Raw genomic sequence first — 12,014 nt, 5'->3', positions numbered from 1 at the left:
GAAGACATTTTGGCACAGAGCCGAGCTTTATGTTAATATGTTAACTTGTTCTCAGTTGCCCTGGGGAATAGGTCCCAGGATCTTTTTGTGGGCACAGAATCTATGGGTATTCAAATCCATATGTCCATATGTATGTGTGTGTGTGTGTGTATAGATATATATCATAGATGTATATCATAGATAGATACATATCATAGATATATATCATAGATATATATCATAGATATAAATTCTGCATGAAATTTGTGTGTTTGGTGCAGTCACAATTTTCTGATTTTTTTTTTTTTTTTTTTTTTTTAGTATAGAATACAGTTTATTCAGGGGATGGGGAGGGAGTTCGGGGGGCAGGGAAGGGGTGAGGGACAGAGCAGGAGCAGGAGGGAAAGAGCGAGAGAGCAAGATCTCTGATATTTTTCTATTCCTATTGGTCAAAGCCTCAGATACGGATCCATCGATTAAGGTCCCATTCTGAGGGGGTCAGTAGTCCAACTTGCCCCTAACGGATAACCGCAAGCCTCGTGGCTTTCATGCCAGGCACCTCTTATGCCATGGGGTTGCCTTTGCCACCAGCTAGGCTTCTAGCACCACAGAGAAAACACGGTTGGATTACCCCTTGTCCCCCCACAAGCCATGGCTGGCCTTAAGGTGACCGACTAAGTGGACACCTTAGCTATGTGCATGCTAAGCTTAAAGTTGCAGATCTGACTTGAGATGGGCACAGTGGGTTCTCAGTCCACAGAGTCCAGTCCTCCTACCAGACTCACCCAGGCTCTGAGCAGAACTCAGATCCTCAGGGATGTAGGACTGGGGGATCTTCTCTGGCTGCTATTGGCTACTTTCTGCTCCTGAGGCTACACCCACGCCTTGTAACATGAACCCCTCCACTTTTCAACACAGCTAAAGAGTAGGGTTCACATGGCAAGTACAACCCCCTTAGGTTTCCTCTCAGTCCTGCTCTGTGGCCAGCTGGGAGGAACCTCCACACTGCTTACAGGATCATTGACCCCTGGGCCACCACCTCCGCCATGCAATATAATGTAGTCACAAGACCATTGCTGGCATTGCTGGTCACAGTTGCAGGTCCTACCCTATCCTGGTTGGGGGATCCTGCAGGTGTGTATAGCAGTTGATAGGAGTCTCATCCATCCCTGCCTGCCACCAAGGCAAGCCCCCAATCCTGGGCTGATACATGAAGGGAGTTTCCTACCTGTTGTTTTCCAGGAGAAGCCCTGCTGGACAGTGGCGTCAGAGTCACCGCGGTCTTCACGTCTCCAGCCCTGCGCTGCGTGCAGACAGCCAAGCACATCCTGGAAGGTGAGAAGCTCAACAGACCTTACCTTTTGGCTTGATCTTAAGGCGGCTCTCCGTGGGGAGCAAAGAGGGCGTGGGGATGAATGAGATGTTGAGCAAGGAGTGGCAGTTAGGAGCCAGCCTCCTGGGAGCCGCTGGCAGAAATGAACCACTTACATCCCAGAATGCGAGGGTTGTACAACCCGTGGGAGCTGGTGTCACAGGATCAACTGGTCTGTCATCATACTTTGTCATGTGGCTCAGTTCTGCCAAGTGTCTTGGTACTTGGGAATGAACATTCACAAGCCTAGAGAGCTGGGGCTACTGAGGACCCCTTCTAGATCCATACCAGACTTCCCGGGACAGGATCAGTGCTGGAAAGGAGCTGTCCAGCATCTCCCAAAGGTCAAGAAAGCCCTTCACAGATCCTCTCAGCTATGCGAGACAACATAGCCATGTGGGTAGCTGGTGGTCACTCAGGTTCTGCTCACACTTAGGGTGTCATGGAGGTGTCCATAGTGGGGAAGAGAACCCCTCTTTGTTCATTGCAGAACAAAGTTCCTGGCCGAAGTCAGCACACTGCCTGCCACCAGGGGGACAGGGGCCCTCCCTGCCCCTACTCTGAATCCCCCTTGCTTACACTTTTACCCATTCACAAAGAGCCTTACTCGATGGGTCTTTTGGTCCAGATATAAAATGCTCAGGAAGGGTAAGCTGTGAGAAATCCGAATGTTCCAGACGTTTCCTTCCCTACTCTTCACCTCTTGCCCCATCGGGACTCCCTGTCTCTATTATACATCATTCCATCAAGGAAGAAACTGTGGCCTGGCTTAGGTGAGCTTCATATGGGGTTACAGCGGGAACCTAAGGCAAACCCGCTGCCTATGGTATTCCCCTAGCCAAGCAGCATGGTCCCTCTTGATGGACAGCATGCTGTCAGTCCTTGGATTTCTCCAAATGCCTGGTGGTTCGGGGCTTAGAGAAAGCAGTGCTGTGCTTAGATCCCAGGATGGTGATGTTTGCCAGGAAAGAGTAACATATGCGAAGGGTTCCCTTGGACTCTGTTATAGGTTGGTGTCCTAGTTTGCTTTTCCATCACTGTGATAAAACACTAACCAAAATCAACTGGGGAAGGACAAGGCGTACATCACTTCTACTTCCACAGCGCTGTCTGTCAATCAGATCGGTAATGGCAGGAACTCAAAGCGGGAACCTAGAAGCAGGAACCTGAAGCCAGGGAGGGGTGCTGCTTACTGCCTTGCTCCCCATGGCTTGCTCTGCCTGCTTTCTTATAGCACCTAGGATGGCATGCCCAGGTGTGACACCACCCACGGCGGTTTTGCCCTCCCACATCAGTAATCAAACAAGGAAATGGATGTAATAGTGTGTCCCTTTAATCTCAGCACTTGGGATGCAGAGGCGGGCAGATCTCCGTGAGTTCAGGGACTCTGCAAGAGGGGCTGGAGAGATGTCTCAGAGGTTAAGAGCACTGGCTGCTCTTCCAGAGGTCCTGAGTTCAATTCCCAGAAACCACATGGTGGCTCACAACCATCTGTCATGGGATCTGGTGCCCTCTTCTGGCCTGCAGGTGTGCATGCAAGCAGTAATAGGACTCTGCAGAGTGAGTGCCAGGACAGCTAGGGACTTGCCTGCAGTGTCCAGTCTGAGGCATTTTCTCAATTGAGATTCCTTCTCCCCGTCGTAACTCCAGCTTGTGTCAAGTTGACAAAAAAAACGCTAACTACCGTGCCGGGTCTAGCTATGAAGAAGCCTCTCTATGTAACGTGGATGGTAACTCCTTCGCACTTGTTTTCCATTGACCCAAGAGCTCAAACTGGAGAAGAGGCTGAAGATAAAAGTTGAGCCCGGAATCTTCGAGTGGATGAAGTGGGAAGCCAGCAAGGCCACTCTGACCTTCTTGACCTTGGAGGAGCTGAAAGAAGCAGACTTCAATGTTGACCTCGACTATAGGTATGGGTCTTGCAAATCTCGGCCACCGAGGCTTCTCTGGTCCTTGTTAAAGAAAATCTATCTACCCAGGTAGAGCCGTGCGGTGGGGAGTAAGGCAGACTGGGCTGTGTATATAGTACCAGCAGGATCAGGGGAATGGGAAAGGGCTTGAGGGTTATGGTTTTGCTCAATCAAACCGTCAAGACTCCTGGTGAAGGTGGCTAGAGGTGATGGAGGTTGGGGAACCTGACCACATATAGAAGATGGGGTATTCCTGCTTAAAAAAAAAAGGGATGAACACAGGGACCTCACCCAGAAGAGGGTCCTCACTGTGGTTTGTGAAGGGGAGTATCTTTGTCCTTCCCACGGGGTGACTGTCTCCAGGTGGGCTGAGATGTACAGCTTTCCTGTTCGGCGATCCTCCATGCTGGTGGTTCCCTTGGCCAGTGTAGAACACATCCAGGAGCCCCTGCTGGCTGTGAACCCCTGAGCCGTGCCCAGCAGGCCGTCTGGAGGATCATGGCCCCACTCGGCTGCTCCAGCACACTCTTGTTCACCAGAAGGTTCCAGAACAGCAGCCCATCTCTCTCTTTCTCTCCATCCTCTTTCAGGCCAGCATTCCCCTGCTGCTCCCTCTTGCCAGCTGAGAGCTATGACCAGTACGTGGAGAGGTGTGCCGTGAGCATGGGGCAGATCATCAACACATGCCCACAGGACAGTGAGTGTCCCACAGGCTTGAGGAGGACAGCCTCGGGCTTCCCTAGGATGGGATTAGCTGATTCTGGGCTGTTAGCGTCCCCACTTCCCAACCCCCATACTCTGGCCAAGACAGAATGTCATCTCCACCATGACAGAGTGTGGATGCACGCACACATATCCTATGATATCTTAGGGTTTTACTGCTGTGAGCAGATACCATGACCAAAGCGAGTCTTATAAGAACGACATTTAATTGGGGCTGGCTTACAGATTCAGAGGTTCAGTCCATTATCATCAAGGTGGGAGCATGGCAGCATCCAGGCAGGCACGGCACAGGAGGAGCTGAGAGCTCTACATCTTCATCTGAAGGCTGCTAGGAGAAGACTGGCTTCCAGGCAGCTAGGATGAGGGTCTTAAAGTCCACACCCACAGTGACACACCTACTCCAGCAGGGCCACGCCCACCCCAACATGGCCACGCCTATCCCGACAGGGTCACACCCACCCCAACAGGGCCACACCCACCCCAACAGGGCCACACCTTCTAATAGTGCCACTCCCTGGGCCAAGCATATACAAACCATCACACCAGGTTTACATGCTCTGATGCTGAGCATGAATGGACCTAGACCACCAGGGTCATCACAAACTATGGGAAAAGAGAAGCCCAGTATAACAGAAGGGTAGCCAAGGCCTAAAGAAAAGGAGGCATAGCCATAGCCTACCTGCCCTAACCATCGGCCATGCTCCCAGCTCTCCCGGCTTCACACCATCAACCACCGTCTCTCCCAGCTTCCCTTTGTCCAGCATGAGGCACACACAGAGGTGCCAGGTCCCACACCACTCTCCAGCTATCTGGAGCCCATCATGTCACCTGAGGCATCTCCCCAGGTCCTGCTAACCCTTATCTCAAAGCAGGCAGCATCTCAGGCTCACCGTGATAAGCCAGATAAAGTGATTGGCTCGGGTCTTGGCGGCAGCCATCACACACTCCGCCTGTGGCTGACAGGACTTAGGCAGCCATCCACAAGAGCACAGAGACTCAGATCATCATCATCCTTACACCATCCTTGAAGCTGTCACACAGTCACTACATCCTAGCCCCGGGCCCCGTGTGACAAGGTGGTGTGCTCTAAGTCATGGCAAATGACTGCTCTTCCTACCCACACTACTTCCCACCCCACCACCTCACCGGGGCACAGTGGCTGAACCCTCAAACTTTGAAGAGACTTATAGGTTGCAAAGGGCTCCCTGGGCCTGCTCTGACCTTGAGGTGTTTTGTCTACAGTGGGCATCACCCTCATTGTGAGCCATAGCTCAGCGCTCGACTCCTGCACGAGGCCACTCCTTGGGCTCCCACCCAGAGAATGTGGGGATTTTGCCCAACTGGTAAGAAAGGTATGTGTCCCTCTTTTTATGCCCCTTTAACTTCCTTTTTTTTTTTTTTTTTTTTTTTTTTTTTTTTTTTTTTTTTTTTTTTTTTTTTTTTTCGGAGCTGGGAACTGAACCCAGGGCCTTGCGCTTGCTAGGCAAGCGCTCTACCACTGAGCTAAATCCCCAATCCCTACCCCTTTAACTTCCAAGTAAAGCAAGCATTTTATAGAATGACGTGCCCGTCAAACCAAGGGCTGGCAGGACTATGTGAATGTGCCCACCTGCTCCCATGGAGGGCATACCTGCAGGAGCTGTGGGGTAAGCCTGTCACCCTAACACCCGAGTAGCAGTCTCCCTGGTTCTTTGCAGTCAGCGATGTCAGGAAGTTTCAAGGTTTGTTCAGAGCTAGCCCATAGCTCATCCTCTGCAGCTCTAAGAGCACAACAAAGGTCCTATGAGGAGTCAGGAGACATTGTTTGAGTAAGAAGAGAAGGCTAGACCTTGTGTGGTCGTGCCTTCCTCTGTGGGGATGGGAAGGGGGGCTGGGAGGGGTGGGTACTGACAGATGGAAGGAACCTCCACCCACTCACCTCCTGAGTCGCCTCTGAAGGGAGAAATGGGAACTCACCATAGCTATTTATAGCATGACCAGGTGCTGGGCCAGTCTTGTGAAAGGCTCCAGCAGCAAGCTAGGGGCAAGCATGCTTTGGTAGCACTTTGGGTGACCTACTGAATAGGTCCCCAAGCAGAACAGAGAGGGAGGTGGCCAGGCCATGAATTATTCATCTTAGACCAGCCCTATAACTGATAACTGTTTCTCCTCTGGTAACCTGCTCAGGGCTAGGCTCACATATTCATATTCTCTCTCTCTCTCTCTCTCTCTCTCTCTCTCTCTCTCTCCCTCTCTCTCTCTCTCTCTCTCTCTTTCTCTCTCTCTCTCTCTCTCTCTCTCTCTCTCTCCCCTTGTCTTTCCTCTCTTCTCTCTCTCTCTCTCTCATACACACACACACACACACACACACACACACACACACACACACACACACACACACACCAATTTAATTAACCAGTGATCCAGTGCCCTGGCTCTACTAGTATGGGAAATTATAGCTCAGAGTCAGGCATGGTGAAGCATGCCTGCTGTAACCACAGCTACTCGGTGGGCTAAGGCTGGATGACCACGTGAGCTTATGAGTTATGGGTTCCCTAAGCAACACAGGGAACCCCAGTTCAATAAAAGTAGGAAGGAGGGAAGAGGGGAGGAAGAGGGAAGAGGAAGATGAGAACAAGGACAAGAGAAAAATGACTCCTATACATTCTGAAGTCTGGGACTGCCTTATGCTGACCACTGAGTCTACCCCCACAGCAGCCCACATTAAACAGCCTGCAGTTCGGAAGTTTACCCAAGGGCTCTGCTGATGGATGACTGAAAGGACTGGTCCTTCCCATCAGGGCCAGCATCCAGGGCCCTGAGAATTCAGTGCTTTCAGTTGACCAGCTCATTATACCTCCTGGCAGTCCCTGTCTGCCGATAACATGACTTTTCCCTGAGTCAGCAGGGATTCCTCCACACATCTTGGGATGTTTGCAAATCTTGTCTGACCAAAGAATTCCTAGTCATTAAAAAGAAGATGAGGTACTGCTGGGAAGAAAGGCATGTGGACAGAAAAGCCTCAACACAAGGATCCATGGAGCTGGCCCATTTTACAGATGAAGGCACTGAGGCCCAACTTTGCGCTTTGTTCTAAAACCTGAATCCTGAACCTTTCTGTGCAGTTGAGGCATGAATAAGATAATTTGTAGCTGGTTGGCAGGGTCTCCCACCCCCCCATAGGTATGTGGGTCTGGTAATTCTGTGGGAAAGGAGGACTCCTGGCTCCCAAAATGCTCAATCGTCCCACTCTAAGTTGTAACCAATCTCACCCTAGGTAACAATGTAACCCATTGCTAGGAGGGCTGATCATCCCCAGACAAATTAAATGGTCGGTGCTAGCATTTGTTTCCTGGCTCTGTGACAGGCTGGGACCCCCTGGGAGTGTCGGGTCTCCTCCATGACCCAGAAGCGCATTTTGGTGGGTTTAAGAAGGGCTCCGAAGTTGATTGACTCATAATAGAACATTCTAAACATTCTAAACCCTCCTCCAGATTCCGTCTCTGGGAATGTGCTTCTGTGAAGAAAACAAAGAGGACGGAAAGTGGGAACTGGTGAATCCGCCGGTAAAGACGCTGACACACGGGGCCAACTCGGTCTTTAACTGGAGGAACTGGATCTCAAGCAACTAAGTCAGCCAAGCTTTGCAGGAAGAGGTGACCGCCCCATGCCAAGGCATGAAGGGCTGTGATTATGATCACAAAGGCATCCTAGCCCCTCGGCTGGTGTGATTGGGAGAAAGAACAAAACACACTTGATACTCAGGGGGAATAGCCACGGCTCATCCGTGCCAGCTGTGGATCTGCTGTCCTGCTAGCCACTGCAGAGGCCAGAGTAGAGGTTTAGATTAAGAAACCACATTGTAACATGTGGGCTGCTTAGGAGAGAACAGAGGAACTGCCTCACTTCCAGGAACTAACGACTCTCCACACTTGAAGAGGCCACCTGTCTATTATGTATGTTCTTAGGAGGCCTCCTTCTTGCTTTAGCAATCACTCTATATCCAGGGCCACAGCAGCTGAATAAGGAACAGTGGTCAATAAAAGAAATGGCCAGTCCACCAGATCAAAACCAGGACAGCAGCCGGTACTAGCACTTGGTTAGGGGTTCTGTGCTGTTGCCCGGACACAGAGCTGGAGGCAGAGTGATGCTCAAAAGCGGTGCAAAATTCCTACTGCGCATAGACTAAGTGTTTGGTTGCATTCCTCTGCAGATTCTAGAGGACTCTTCCCCAGTCATTTCCAGAATCCAGAGGCCTCTCTCCTTCCTGGCATCATATTTATTATATTATATTCCTGGCGTCTTTTATATTATGATTCTATTCAAGTCAATCAGTTTGGGGAAGTCCTAAGGCACGGTCACATGGCACCTGCCTTGAGCCTCCTGCCTCGGTCTCACAAAGACGCTATAACGAATTGTGCTCAGTAGTCTAGAATCTTTTCCCATCTTAAGATCCTTGACAAACCGAGCCGGCAAAATCCCTTAGCCACAGGGGTCACCTGTTCATGGTCCCAGAAGTTAGGAGGTGTCTTTGAAGGTCACCCTCCATCCTACCTCAGCCTCTGTTCTTCCAAACACATCACAGCTCTTGATAAGGGTCTAGACATAAAGATCTGAGTCTCCTACACACACTTCCTGTGGGTCGTTGTCTGGCTTCTTCTTTTTGATCTTCTCAACAAGCAGGGAGGGATGGGGGCTTTGTGAGTCTTCTTGATACTCTTTTTTTCCTTCCTCTCCCTGGGGTGACCCTTAATGTTTCCGAGCTCGTCTGACCCCTGCTGGCGACATCTGGAAGGACACCTTCCTCTGGACACTGCCCTAGCCCACCTCCCAACCCACAGTCTTTAACCTTTTCACTTGAGTTTTTTATAATTGGATTTTGATTGACACGTGTCCTAGGCAGAGCTGTGTTCTTTCCTCTCAAGTTCAGTTCTGCAGGGATCGGAGGTGCAAACAAAGACAAATGACCCTATGGGTGGACAGGTCAAAAGCTCAAGGCACTCTCCCACATACACACCTGCCCCCACCCCAGTTCCCCGGGGAAGTCTGGGAAGCAACTTGGGGGTTGGGTCACCTGAAATACTATTGAGAGTCACTGCTGTGGGCTGAGTCAGTTCATCAGTCACACAGAAGTCTTGATCCCGGTGCTTCAGTATGGAACAGTATTTGGAGATAGAATTGTTAAAAAAAGAAAAAGTGTGTGTGAGACAGAGAGAGAGACAGACAGACAGACAGGATATATGTAAGCACTCTATGTGTGCGCAGGCTACAGGAAATATGTGGATGTCAGACATTACCCAACTTTACTTAGTGTCTTAGCTACATTTCTATTGCTGTGACAACACGATGACCAGAGCAATTTAGAAAGCATTTCATTGGGCATCCAATTTCCAGGGGGTTAGAGTCCAAGGGAGTGGGCGTGGCCTTGTTGGAGGAAGCGTGTCACTGTGGAGGTGGGCAATGAGACCCTCCTCCTAATCTTATGGGAGCCAGTCTTCTAGCTGCTTTTGGAACAAGAGGTAGATTTCTCAGCTCCTCCTGCACCATGCCTGCCTGGATGCTGCCATGTTCCTGCCTTGATGATAACGGACTGAACCTCTGACCCTGTAAGCCAGCCCCAATTAAATGGTGCCCTTTATAAGAGTTGCCTTGGTCATGGTGTCTCTTCACAGCAATGAAACCCTAACTAACACACTTAGGTTCTGGATATTGAAGTCAGGTGGCCCATCTTGAGCACCAAGCATCTTTACCTTCTGAGCTATCTTGCTGGCCTGGAGTCAGGATCTTGGAAAAGGTACCTGAATTAAATGAGATCATCAGGATAGGTCCAATCCAATCTGACTGTCCTTATAAGAAAAGGAAGTCAAGACACATTGTGGTGGTTTGAATAAAGATGACCCTCTTAGACTCATATAATTGAATGCTTGATCATCTGGGAACGGCACTACTTGAGAGGGATTAGGAGGTGTGGCCTTGTTGGAGTAGGTGTGACCTTGGGGTATGGGTTTAGAGTTTCAGAAGCTGAAGCCAAGCCCAGTGGCTTTCTCTCTTCCTGCTGCCTTCATATCCAGACGTAGAACTCTCCAGCACCATGCCTGCCTGAGTGCCGCCATGCTTCCCTCCATGAGGAAAATGGACTAAACTCTGAAACTGTAAGCAAGTCCCAATCAAATGCATTCTTTTTATTTTAAACGGTTGCCATGATCTTGGTGTCCCTTCACAGCCATAGAACAGTGACTAAGACACACATACAGAGAGGCAAGCCTGTGGCAACATATGAGAAGACAACTTCTACAAGTCAAGGAGAGAGGTCCCAGGAGGAAGCAGGCTGTGTGACACCTCCATGGCAGATTGCCTCTTTATCAAGCATGTAGTCCATGTACATTGTATGGCAGTCACGAAGAACTCTACAGTGCATGCAAGAGCGCCAAGACTCTCCCACCCAGGAGCCGGACACTGGGCAGGCTATGCAGCACCATATGAAGTACTGACCGCCGGACCTGTCTACACAGCGTGCATGTTGAATTAGGCATCATAAATAATGCGGAAATGATCCGCACTGCATGGAGGATACATGCCAGTTGTGTGCCAAGAGGACTCCCTTCTTTGTAAAGGTTTCGTGCATCCCAAGGTCTTGGTTTCTACAAGGATCTGGGAGCCCATCCATGGGGAATACCAGGGAGTGGTTACAGAGGGTACAGAGCAGACACTGGAGTCAGGGAAACATGTAGGGCTCCTGACTGGAGCGAAGGTTATTCTGAGAACAGGAAGTGGTTGTATCTGACCGCATGATCTTCGACCATCACTAAGAATAGACGTGTCAACGTCAGAAAACTCCGTCCAATTCAAGCTCAGAGGCCCAGAGCCTGGCCTCTCCCACACCTGTTGATCCTCTGAGCTCCATCCACTTCCTTGTGTATGAGATGGGCGAACATCAGAAGCTTCTCTGTGGGTTGTTGAGTGGGGATCAGCCAGACAGGGATGACGCTGTCTTCTCCAGCTGCAGTAACAGTTCCGTTACTGTTCGCGTGGCAGCTGGATTAGCCAGAGGTTTCCAGAGTGCCTCTCGGCCCTGTGGACAGGTGCGTCAAGTCTGGCGTGACTAACCAAATGCCAGTGTGCAATATCAATTCCCTGGTGAGAGAAGGCTATAACCGCCTGGGACTTGAGAAAATTGACTAAAATAGTGTTTTTTCTTCTATATCCTGGAATGCAAGAAAAATCGTATTAACAAAAACGTAAAATGGCAATTTCGTTGGAGTCAGAAATTCAGGGTACTTTTTTGAAAAAAAAGAAAAAAAAAAGAGAGAGAGAGAGAGAGACACTCAGAATGGCTCCTGAAAGATACAGACTCCAAGAATGGTTTTCAAGGACCCTGGTTTCCTGACGGAATACAATGGTATATAGAAGTGAAAATGTCCTGAAGAAACCCATTATTTTGGAGACTGAAAGTTACAAAAAAAAAAAAAAAAAGACTTTCCGGCGGTGACGACCTCCCTACGAGAACATGCCTCTCGCAAAGGATCTCCTTCATCCCTCTCCAGAAGAGGAGAAGAGGAAACACAAGAAAAAGCGCCTGGTGCAGAGCCCCAATTCCTACTTTATGGATGTGAAATGCCCAGGATGCTATAAAATCACCACGGTCTTTAGCCATGCACAAACGGTAGTCTTGTGTGTTGGCTGCTCCACTGTACTCTGTCAGCCTACAGGTGGAAAAGCAAGGCTGACAGAAGGATGCTCCTTCAGGAGGAAGCAGCACTGAAAGCCCCTGATTCAAGATGAGTGGGAACGTTCCCAATAAACACATTTTGGATAAAAAAAAAAAGAAAAGAAAAAAGAAAAGAAAAAGTTAAAGTGAGATCGGGTCCCACATTTGTGGCATGGGTCTGTCTTTCTACCACAAGTGACTGGAACATGGGCGAATTGCTGCGACAGACAACAGTAAAAGCAAGATGGCCGCTTCTGAAGGGAAGGGGAGTCCTGTGCTTCCTGCAGCTTCCTCCTGGAGCGTGAGCAGATGGAACCACCACTTGGGTAAAGGGGGACCCACG

General features: G+C 49.8%; 2 protein-coding genes across 3 annotated transcripts in view; both read left to right on the top strand.

Annotated features, from left to right (window-relative positions):
- Ubash3a (ubiquitin associated and SH3 domain containing A) overlaps window positions 1–8,590 on the top strand; it is a 36,262-nt gene extending 27,672 nt beyond the window's left edge. The window contains exons 10-14 of one of the 2 annotated variants that reach the window (XM_032888707.1): window positions 1,222–1,314; window positions 3,117–3,261; window positions 3,852–3,958; window positions 5,227–5,336; window positions 7,458–8,590. In XM_032888707.1, coding sequence (XP_032744598.1) covers window positions 1,222–1,314; window positions 3,117–3,261; window positions 3,852–3,958; window positions 5,227–5,336; window positions 7,458–7,595 — 593 coding nt within the window. In that variant the 3' untranslated portion in view covers window positions 7,596–8,590. The remainder of the gene's footprint in view (window positions 1–1,221; window positions 1,315–3,116; window positions 3,262–3,851; window positions 3,959–5,226; window positions 5,337–7,457) is intronic. The other variant, XM_032888708.1, reaches the window with a different exon arrangement.
- Window positions 8,591–11,444: 2,854 nt separating this feature from the next.
- Window positions 11,445–11,788, top strand: LOC116887077 (40S ribosomal protein S27). Its single transcript, XM_032888583.1, has one exon. It carries the CDS (start codon window positions 11,471–11,473, stop codon window positions 11,723–11,725), a length of 255 nt encoding a protein of 84 aa, XP_032744474.1. The 5' UTR covers window positions 11,445–11,470; the 3' UTR covers window positions 11,726–11,788.
- Window positions 11,789–12,014: the final 226 nt, after the last annotated feature.

Source organism: Rattus rattus, chromosome 18, assembly GCF_011064425.1.
Source record: "Rattus rattus isolate New Zealand chromosome 18, Rrattus_CSIRO_v1, whole genome shotgun sequence".
In the NCBI taxonomy this organism is placed as follows: Eukaryota; Metazoa; Chordata; class Mammalia; order Rodentia; family Muridae; genus Rattus; species Rattus rattus.
The sequence above is the reverse complement of the archived record's forward strand: the minus strand, read 5'-3'. Positions and strand labels throughout refer to the sequence as shown.